Below are 11,292 nucleotides of genomic sequence, written 5' to 3' on the forward strand. Positions count from 1 at the left end.
TCTCTCTCTCTCTCTCTCTCTCTCTCTCTCTCTCTCTCTCTCTCTCTCCCCCCTCTCGATAATGTGAGGGATGATTCCTTTACCTGTCATGCTAAGATCTGAGATGGTTTGCCAGGACAAACCCTTTTATGATAGAGTTTGAAGGAGGAGCATCAAAGTGAATAACCGAATGCTTATGTAAGTCAGGGTAATGGGTAGTGCTTGGCTTACATTCAGATAGCTTCCCAGCAAAAATTGCAGGACATTTCCTGGCAAAGACCCGGAACTACCACACAAGAGCATATTTCCTATTAGCAAACATGCTCTGTCCTCTGGTACAGGTTATGTTTGAAACTCTGCAATTGATTGTAAGATGGAGACATTTAAAATATTTTCTACTTCACAACCATCATTACATTGGAACATCTGATCATATTTCTATAGATAAATCATTGAAGTTTCTTCGCTCAATTTTTTAAATCCATGAAAATCATGACTTATAACACAACTGAACAACATTTTGTCTTAGACGTTGTAACCACTGTGTTTCAATTTTTAAACTTACCACACAGACACACAGACTGTGAAAAGATGTTTTTAAATCCAGTTCTTTACTTCAGTTATTTATTCCATGGAGTCATCAAGTTCAAGGGCATTTAGAAAAATAATATCTTCTACCAAGTGCAAATGCATAGATGTAATTGACACAGCTGATGATACTGACCCAATTAAAACTAAAGAATTTATGTTTTAGCCATCCTTTCTTTGCCTCTATAGATACAAATGTCAGCACAGTGAAAACAGCTAATAACATTTAGTATATATACTCTAGAAATTAGGAGGCTAAAGAGATGGGTCCACAAGTAATAGCACATAGTATTCTTCCAGAGGACTGCTTTGGTTTCCAGCATCCAAATCAGGCAGATAATAACCATCTATTACCAGCTCCAGAAGGTGTAATGCCCTCTTTCAAGTCTTCTTAAGAATGTAAATTAACATGTATATTATCTCAAAATGACACACATATTCACATACATATACATACAGACACATGCATGGGCATATTTTAAGGAACAAAATTTTAAAAGAAGAAAACCAGAATCATTTCTGAGACACTTGGAATCCCTATGAATATGTAATCATTGGAAGTGAATCATGGAATCTGAACAGCTCTGATGGAAAAATAACCCCTCTATTGCTGCAGAACTTGGCTACTGTGTGACTTTTTCTTAAGTCTCAGGTAAAACAGAGAATAGCCACCTCTGACTAAACCAAGTATGCTATTCTGAAGTATAATTCAGAGCACCAGAAAACTCTTTCTTAGGGTTCATACATAAAGGAAGCTAAGAAGCAAATCTATTCAGTTTTTTTTTAAATCATGACAACAAAGTTATCTCACTGGTTGCTTTAGACTTTATGTCCTGCTAACAAAAATGTTGAAGCAGCCATTGAATTGGTAATTCTACTTTGAATTATATATTTGTTCTCCACCACTCCACAAATCAAGTTTTAACACACAAAATTCAACACCTATGATGTACCTAAAATTTTATTAGCTAGGCACAAAACTGCACATATACCTACAGAAGTCAGTTAGTTCTTCAATACAACTGAAGATTCATTCTTGGTTTTCTACAACTATACACATTTCTTTAAAAACTGAACATTGTAATGTTTATAAACTGTGATTATCTTTATAAAACTTCATAATCAGTATCACGAGATTGCCTGTGATGACTTAAGTTTCCCAGAACTTGATAGCTGATAGAGGTAGCAGTTTTCAAGCATGAGCAGCATCTGAGGTCAGAGTGGGATTAACAGGAAAGGAACACCATATGTGGCAGTTCTCACTCTTCAGCCAAGAGTAGTCCTCTATTATTACTGGAAAACTCCTGTAACTCTTGCCAAGCACTACCCACCACAGAGAGTCACATGAGCTGTCACTTATTCACTAGGATGGCTCTCCCTCAAATCTTGTTTTAAAAGTGAAGTCACCTTTGTCCTGTCAAACCATCACAGATCTCTGTAAATACAGGTAAACGGAACTAAAAAATAATGAAAGGCTGACAGGTATTTGCCTCCCCCACTGCAGTAGGAGATGTAGAACTGTCTCTGACCTCACAAGGTAAATCTCTCAAACTCAGAAGAATTAGGAGCTGAAGGATGAACATGTCCTGTTGGTAGCTGACTCCTAGCAGAAAGTGGCTATCATCTTTGGAGGCATCTCAGGTCATATACTCTGACCAGAGGCTTGTTTTCAACAGCCTACAACAGCTGAGCACACTCTGATAAACATCTTGTTTTTCTCACATATCTTGTTTTGCTATTTAGTGCCCCCAGCTGAAAGGCACATGTGGTATCCACGCTGCAAGGCATGCAGCCAAGTGCCTTCAGTTCCCCTGCTTGTCCACGAGGGCAAGGCACATGGTAAAGTATATAAATACCCAAGATTTCCTTTCAAGAAAGAGGAGACTTGATCAGACTCTCTGTTTTGTCTCCATTCTTCGCATCTCTTGCCCCTCCATCCTCACTCTCTCTCTTGCTAGAATCTGTTGACTGACACAAACAGACTGGGTCAATCTCCCTTCCATTTTGCTCTGGAACCAGAGAAAACAGGGTAATTAGACCCAAATTATATATTCTTTGCAGAGCCACATAAATAGAAATGAAAGTGGTTGTGATCTCTTTTTATGCCACCTCTGACAAGACTCTCTTCAGTGGCCTATTCCTTCTACCTCATACATATCATCACGCCTTGCATGACCCTCCATAGCATGTCCTGGATAGTGCTGTCTTGTCTGATGCTTTCCTGGGTACAAGGTAAAGTTGTTCTCTGTGTAGCACTGGATACCCCACGAATGTTAAGATACAAGGAGAAATAAGGACTCTGGAGAGTCTCGTGTAGTAGGTGTAAGGAATATCCACACAGAAAATATCTTCTACATCCTTTCTTCCTCTGGATCATTGGAAAAGGGGGGACATACCACAGTGCTTCATTATTATAGAATAAAAGTTTCCCTATGTTTTCACCAAACTCTACTTATGCTGAAAGGTTGAAAAGGGAAAGCTTAAATGTCAGTAATAACTCTAAAAAAGGAGATAGAGGAAAGATGATAAAGCCCACCATCTGTTATCCCAAAGAAGGGAGAATAAATGACTTTGCAGACAGGGTAAAAATAAATAAATAAATAAATAAATAAATAAATAAATAAATAAGTAAGTCATGTTTCTCCACATTAAAATGTCTTGTGACAGGAAGTGCATGCTGATAAGAGCCTGATATGGATATCTCCTCAGAGGCCTTCAAGAGTCAGACATATTCAGAGGCAGATGCTCACAACTAGCCATTGAACTGATCATGGGGTTCTCAATAGAGGAGTTAGAGTGAAGACTGAAGGAGCTAGCAACAATACCAACCAACCACAGCTCCCAGGGTCTAAACCACCAGCCTGGGAGCACTTAGGGGGGGATCCAGGGCTTCAGCTGAATATGTAAAAGTGGAGGGCCCTGCTGGGCATAGGTGGAAGAAGAGAAAAAAAAATGTCTTGTGTTTTGGTGTTGTTGTTTGTTTTGTTTTGATTTTTTCCCCTTCCCTTCTCCCTCTTGCTCCGGCCCCACTTGCTCCAGCTCAAAGGTATTTTATTTACTTATTATATGTAAATACACTGTAGCTGTCTTCAGATACCGCATAAGAGGGCAACAGATCTCATTACATATGGTTGTAAGACACCATGTGGTTGCTGGAATTTGAACTCATGACCTATGGAAGAGCAGTCAGTGCTCTTAATCACTGAGCCATCTCACCAGACCCTAAAATGTCTTGTTAAATTAAGAACCTAATATTGGGTTTATGATATTTCAGCCAGTTAAGTACTAAGCAAGCATGAGAAGCCAAGTTAAATGCCTAGAACTCATTTAAATTAAACTTGACATGGTGGTAGATGGTCTTAATCCAAATGCTGGGGAAGAGAGGAGAGGAATTTCTATGGAGATCACTGGAAGCCCAATCTAGCAAAATCTTAAACAGGGCTAAGCCAGTGAGAAACCCCTTTTTAAAAGTACAATAAAAATACAGACCAGAAAATTATCTCTAGCATCATGTCCACATACACATGTATAGCCCAGCACATATACCCCCCAACACACATAGACAAAATCAACAACTAGGAAAGTACTAAGAATGAGCACTCAGTATTACAGTCATCATTTCAAATAAGGCTTCAGAATCATTTTTTACGTTGGCTGCCTTCTCTACACTCCACTCTCCTATTCACTCCATCACTAATTATATCCACCTCTAAACTAGGTGAAAAATTCCAGAAGGAACTGCCTTCTTTAAGCATCAGCTGCCCCCAAGAATCACAAGCCTATGACTCCTAATGCTGTTTACTGATTCTGAAACCATAGACCTGGACTAATGCAGAAGTAAATGTCAACAGGCAGAGTTGGAAGAAATATAAGAAAGTACTTGTGGGTCAAGAGAGAGTGCCGGGTTTCAGTCTCTATTGTATAGTTGAGTGAAATGTACACAATACCTCCCAAAGTAGCTACCGTTTTATAGTAATGTAAACATAGGATCACATATGTGAGAGACCATGGAGTCCAATCCAGATGTCTGGGGAGGTGGTTAAACTGTTTTTTCACCAGGGAGGACACAAAGATAATATCACCATAACTCAGCAGAAATATAAGGTGTCCTGAGAAATGCTTCTGGCAGTCCAGCCACATGAAGAACAGAATGAGAGGGTGACTTCACACAAAGTTCATATGCCTGTTTTTTGACTTTTGCTAAATTCTTATTGTGACATTGGATGACTTTTTTTATCAGCCTCAGGGAGTCTGCACATACAATTGTCAGGAAATTTTGGACAAGGAAAAGTTGGACATTTCTTAACAGATTTTGTCCACACATTTCTGAAGAACTCTCATATGAAGCACTAGTTGTGCTTATGAAGAAGTGATACATTTCAGTAACCCTAATTTCAACCCATAGTTTCTGTAGTTTGTAAATAGGATTGAGAGATTCTCGAATATTATTCTACCCCAAAGCAACTATGTATGATCATAACAAGTTTGGGGAGACTGGGCAGGGAATCGGGGGATTCAGTGAAGATGTCAGGCAGAGTGTTAACAAACCTTTGCTGCACACTGCTTTCCACTTACAGGGGACAATGTCCAATGAAACTGGATGGAGGCGGAGCAGCTCTGACCTCTGACCTACTATAACTGGGAGAGGAAGCACCTGTGTCTGCAGACTGCAGCTGCTGTGCAGCTTTGTCTCAGGCCTCAGATTAGATAGAGAAAAGCCTTCTCTAATTAAACCTATTTCCCCACATCCAGTTTGATTTCCAGGGTACAGCCCTGAGCTGACAAATACAGTATAGACTAGTGATCAGCCATTTCTTATGGTTCCTTCTGTGTCTCCTCCCCTTGACGATGCAAAAATGATGATCGTGCAGAAGAGATGTCTAAGTCCAGAGCAGATGACTGGGTTGTCCTTTCTTTACAATCACAAATATACCAGACACATTCCCTTCACCTCTTGTCTCTTTGCAGGTTATCAGAAGTGGAGAGATTATTACTGTGACACAATATTTTCCTAGGTCTTCAAATTAAAGGATTACGGAAGTTCTGATTTCAACTACCTGAAAATATTCTGACGCTCACATAGACAAAGAAGCATGTATGTTGGCTCACCCAGAAAGAGCATGTCCTTCCCACACTCCCACACTAATTTTTCATCTCATCTCTGCTGGTCTTCCATAAGTACATTCTCTGGGGACTGTGGCCTAAGGATGCAGAGAACAATAATAAGATGTAGTCAACACCTTGTGATATTATGCTCCATTTTTACGAGAAGGCATGAAGTCATGAATAGTAGTTACTAAAGGATCCACTAGAAAGTGCTAAGAGAAATCCCAGTTCTAACCATTGTTCTATGAAACACTGTCTAATGATGCATCTACTGGCATATTATGATGAATTTGTGCACAGGGATTGTGAAAGATAACGTGAACAGATGAATGCATTGCCCTCACTTCACATTGATTTTCAGTACATGCCCTTCATGTTGGGTTACATAGAATCTGATGTTACTTAAGCCATTCTCCACAAATATCATCTTTGAAGCATAACTTTTAGCAAAATTCAATCTACTTGAACAATCAACCCGTTATAAATTATTGTTTAAACAATTACCTCCATGTAAATACCATGAGGGCATAGATAGAGTTTTGAACCTTCTTTTTAGATTTTATTTATTTATTATACATATATATGGCAAGTACAGACCAGAAGAGGGCAGCAGATCCCATTGCAGATGGTTGTGAGCCACCATGTGTTTGCTGGGAATTGAACTCAGGATCTTTCAAAGAGCAGTCAGTGCTCTTAACTGCTGAGCCATCTCTCCAGCCCAGTTTTGAACCTTCTTAAAACCAGAAAAAGAATCTCAAAATTTCAATGGAAAAAAAATTTTGTCAGGAGAAATGTAAAGAAGTGAAGAAATAAAAAGGTTATAATAATGATAGAGTTCATCCTATGCTGACTGGACCATCAAAGGTGCAGCCACACAAGAAATTCAAGGAGCTACTGTAAATATGAAATATCCTATAGATTCTCTTATAGATTCTCTTCATGTTTTGTGTTTAACACCCCCAGGGCAGGTATCATAAAAGACAGCTTTGCTGCATGTTCCAAAGTCAGAGATTTCACCAAATCACAAGACAAGGATCAGGTTCTTAGTGATCCTGATATTTCTACATTTGGCTACAATCTGAAATTAAGTTACAGTAATCAGTCCTTTATACCAGGAGAATTAGACTACCTGACTGTTAGTCTTAGAGGAAACACTTTCTATTCTCTTGCAAATTGTAATTTGCATCTTCCCCATGTACAATTCCTGGTTGATTTGTGTCTATCTTTCCCTGGTCAAAATGACTCTGAAGAAGCTACCCTCTATATCAGTGCAGTGATCTGATCAGATCTGATCATAGCATTCAACCCAGGAGCTCTGAATTCAGATAATGTCACCCCTTCTTAAGCTGTCTCCCAGTTCAACACCCTATGAATTTGTAGGTGAGGGCAAAGATGTTGCCTAGTGTCAGATTACCTTCATAGTCCTTAGACTGTTTCTGAATTTGCCCTTTCCTGGGAAGCACAGGCTCACAGTAGCTGTCCCTGTTTCACCTTTAGCCAGAGTTCTAGTAACATTCCTATTTGTGTAATAAAATATTCTGAAAAAAAATGCAGCAGTGGTGAGAAGAGACTTGTTTCAGCTTATGTTCCTAGCTAGAGTTCAACACTGGGATGAAGTCATAAGTAGCAATAACTTGAGACAGCTAGTTGTCAAGTACAGAAAGAAATGAATATGTCCCTGCTGACTTGCCTCCTGGATTGTGCTCAGCTTAAAAGTTCAGGTGCACTTGCTTAAGGAGTGATGCCAACTGAAATGGGCTGGGTCTTAATATATCAGTTAACTAGCAAGACAATCTCCCATAGATACTCCCACAGGCCAAGCTGAGGTATCCAATTCCTCATAGAGACTCTCTTCACACTTGATTCCACACTGTGGCATATTAGCAACACAACTAACCATTAAAGGAAGACTAAGTCCTTCATTTCACTCTTCCTTGATGCTATCTGCTTAGTTCTTGGACAATGTTTCCTCCTAAGGTTCACTGGAATGAAGTCTATAATTTTCTAACTGTCATTCTGTCTACTGGTAAATTCCACTCTCAACAAGGAGGACTCATCTCAATTCTGCCTTGTACAGAAGCAGGTGAGTACTGGATGACTCTAGTTAGCCCTATTGTATATACTTCTCAGCACAAACATAATCAAATACCCTAGGTTATACTGTGATCCACAAATTCTGCCACATCTGAGTCTTGCTCTGATGATTATGATATTTACCTGAGCTATCAAGAACATTTTATAATATGCCCTGATGGCTGTACATGAAATATGATTTGAAATTTTTTGACAAGAGTTTCTTTCATAGTTGTGCTTATTTCCATTATTCTAACTGTATGTTGAACCAGCACAGATTTGAACAGCCTGTGTTTTTATACCTGTAAGAATACCCTGGTAAAGTATGATCAAAATATGTTGTATGAAAAAGACTTCAATTAAAAATTATGCACAGTGCTAGCACACTGGCTTGGTGGGTCACAATTTTGTTTCTTAAACCAGAAACACTGACTTGATTTGCCTGCAGGGAACTTACTTAAAATCAGGTGGATGCTAGGTGGATTATGCCATCAACAAATTCAGTACTCCAATGGAAGAATGAAGAGGAGACAAGAAAATTTCTTTGATGCTTCTAGGTTTTGTTCGTGGCGAAAATAAGAGAGTTCCTGTCTCAAAAGTTAGATCTCCGTAAGCATTCTGTTACACTCAGATATGCTCACATGCATTCACAGACAATAATAATATTATTAATAGAACACAAAAACTCAAAGTATGACAGAAAGTTTATTTTGCTTTCTGAGAATCAGGGTGAATCTTTACAAAAAGGACAAAATAAAGGCCTGGAAAGAGCAGACTAGGGCTCTAACATGGACTATAGATAGAACATGTTTTTTCTAGGTGAGTCTTCACATTTTGTCCCTTGTCCATGATTCTCTTCAGGACAAATTTGGACTGTTTGCTGTCTCATAAGTTTAATCCGTAAATTTGCAGACATAGGGCAACTTCATATCACATGGAATATCTCTCCATTTTAGAAATCCTGGGAAGAAAAAGAGGTTAAATAATAGATAACTCTGAATCTTAGGAACCTTAAAGAAGAAATACCTCAATGTATGGCCCCAATTTGAAAGTCACTTCTTCATGTTAACCAATGTTAGAATCTAGTAGAAAGAGATACCCAGGAAGCCAAGAAAGAAGATGAGCAAGAACGCACACCATTTTCTAGCTCAGAGCTACCCAGGAATGTGAGAAGAAGGGCATGCATTTAGGCAATGTGGCTCTTCTCTTTCTTACCAGAATCTCCTGACAAGCTGCCACAGAAACTACGGTCTAAGGCAGTACATGGATTCCTCTCCCAGTTAAAGTAATTCATCACATCATTGTTACTCCACTCCCATCCACATCCATTGGGTTCTGCACGCTAGTGAGGAGGTATGCAGATGAAAGGAAGGGTCCAAAATTCTGCATGTGTACAACCATCAGTGAAACCCTGCATTCCCTGCCAGCCTCCCAGTACTTGGGTGATCATATACAGCTTTCAACAGCACACCAATAGAAATTATTCTTGTCTTCATGTCTATTTATAAACACAGAAACTACTGATGGAATTAGAACCCTCAGAAATTTATTCAAAATATAAATCAGCGATTTACTTTAAAATGAAATGAGCATGGCTATTCTATTAAGAGAAAATATAGATTGCCTCTTTATTCTGTGCCTCTTGATTGGTTGTGTGCATGCTCCCTGAAACCGAATGAGAATGATTCCAAATCCTCATATAGACCTCTGTAAAAGCCATTAATAAACACAGGAACTTCATCTGAAGTCTAAGACCTTCTTAGAGGTCAGCTCTACAACTGCTCCTGATGGTTTACCTGGTCTAGATGTCATGTGGGTTCTGACCTCTGTCTTTCAGGGTTCACTTTGTGGAGGCATAGATGACAATAGCATTGAGAGGAAACAGAGAATAAGGTACCATACCAAACTGAGGTCATGGAGCCCAATCCAAATATATTGGTAGCTTTTCCCTGTGCTCTTCACCATGGAGGACAGGAATGAAGCTTCACCTCCATTGAGCACAGATGTGAGGTGTCCTTCGTGCCTCTTCTGGCAGGCCAGCTATTTGAGTATCAAAATGAAAAGGAGATTTAGATGTCAGTGGAAGGCATAGGTAGGTACAAGAACAGGTCATCTTAAAAGTCCGGGACTTGTTTCAGACATAAGAAACTAGGGAGAATGGAATCTATCAATCACCCATGATCCACATATACCTTCTCCTTCCCAGCACTTACTTCTGCATCAAACCAGGTCTGTGGTATCTGAAACAAGGCATAGCAGTTGGAGCTGAAAGCCCAGGAGCCTTGGGGACAAGTATTGTATTGGGAGTGCATATTCACCTGGGAATCGAGAGCTGGGGTAGAGTAAAATAAACAGAGCACTGGGGTGAGATCAAACATAAGATTAAGAAGTATTTCAAAATAGGGGATACATTTGTAGTTTATCTTTTGAAAGAAAATAAATATTGAGCCTTCATGTAGTCTTTAAAATATCTTTTATGATGAACATAGTAAATGGTGCAGCATCATTTTTCTCTTCTTTCCAATACAATAGCCCATGACTACACCAATTTTGGGCAGAGAGGCTTAACCTCAGTTGTCCATCTTTCTTACCCTATAGAGTTCATTATTAGCCATTCCATTTTCCCTTTTAATCCTAGCAGCATAAATTATCCCATCCTGTAAAAAATGAGAAATCCTGTCATTTCACTGGTGACAGACCACTATGAAATCTTCAACAATCAAACACCTGGAGGAAGGCAGGATGGTGGGGAAATTGCATCCAGTTTTTTTGTATGGATGTTCCTCCTAGTTACCTATTACATGAGACTTTCCTGTGCTCTTTGACTCTAAACACCCACAGAGATCTTAGTGCTACAGGCAAAAATGTCTTACCTTGCACCTGAGATAGGAGCATCAGGTAGGAGAGCAGCATACAGCACAGGAAGGGGAGGACCACGTGAGGAAACATCTTGTCTGTGATGGAGGAACAATCAGAGTCACTCCAAGTAGTGTGGTTAGAGAGGACATTTAAGAGGTACCATCCCTCCCCTTCCTTGATTAACTCTCTAGTGACACTTATTGTGTCTTTCTCCTATGATCCAAAAGTGACATAGATATCTATGTGGTTTTCATTCCGCTGAGATCTTCTTAGACAGCCCAAGTCACCAAGTGCTACATTATCCAAGAACACAGACACCTTCTCCTTTGTGTGCGAGATGAACACATCTCTACATCTCCTCATCTTTTAGCTTGCTCTTACCTGTCTTGCAGAGATCTGGATGGTTTGTCAGGACAAAGATGGATCTGTTTCTATAACAGTATTTGAGGGAAGGGCATCATAGTGAATAGCTAGAATGCTTATGCATGTTAGGGTGGTGGGTAGGATTTGACATGGGCTCAAAGAGTTTCCAAGAAAGAGAAGGACACTCTCCTGCTTAAACTGAGAGTTTTCATAAATATTACCTCCTTCCTGTTAGAAGCCCTGCTTTACCCTCAGTTATGAGTAAAGTTTGAATATCCTGAACCTACTTCCAGATATTCTGTTCTCGAAACCATAAGCAAACAG

At 39.5% G+C, this 11,292-nt stretch overlaps 1 protein-coding gene and 1 pseudogene across 1 annotated transcript; one reads left to right on the forward strand and one right to left on the reverse strand.

Annotated features, from left to right (window-relative positions):
• Positions 1 to 2,738: 2,738 nt before the first annotated feature.
• Positions 2,739 to 5,582, forward strand: LOC114616989 (annotated as a pseudogene).
• Positions 5,583 to 8,639: 3,057 nt separating this feature from the next.
• On the reverse strand, positions 8,640 to 10,695 carry LOC114616965 (regenerating islet-derived protein 3-beta-like). The gene is made up of 5 exons (XM_028762494.1): positions 10,620 to 10,695; positions 9,960 to 10,078; positions 9,649 to 9,786; positions 8,962 to 9,088; positions 8,640 to 8,707 (listed from the first exon to the last, which is right to left on the reverse strand). The coding sequence occupies exons 1-5, from the start codon at positions 10,693 to 10,695 to the stop codon at positions 8,640 to 8,642; spliced, it is 528 nt and encodes a 175-aa protein (XP_028618327.1).
• Positions 10,696 to 11,292: the final 597 nt, after the last annotated feature.

Source organism: Grammomys surdaster, unplaced genomic scaffold, assembly GCF_004785775.1.
Source record: "Grammomys surdaster isolate TR1022 unplaced genomic scaffold, NIH_TR_1.0 133, whole genome shotgun sequence".
NCBI lineage: Eukaryota > Metazoa > Chordata > Mammalia > Rodentia > Muridae > Grammomys > Grammomys surdaster.

What these genes read in the sequence shown, in the direction of transcription:
- LOC114616965 (XM_028762494.1), bottom strand. Translation starts at nt 10,695, where the DNA reads ATGTTTCCTCACGTGGTCCTCCCCTTCCTGTGCTGTATGCTGCTCTCC. An exon ending in AGACCTGGTTTGATGCAGAA is followed by an intron (nt 9,787 to 9,959) that starts GTAAGTGCTGGG and finishes ATACTCAAATAG; the next exon opens with CTGGCCTGCCAGAAGAGGCA. An exon ending in CAGCTTGTCAGGAGATTCTG is followed by an intron (nt 8,708 to 8,961) that starts GTAAGAAAGAGA and finishes TTTTCTTCCCAG; the next exon opens with GATTTCTAAAATGGAGAGAT.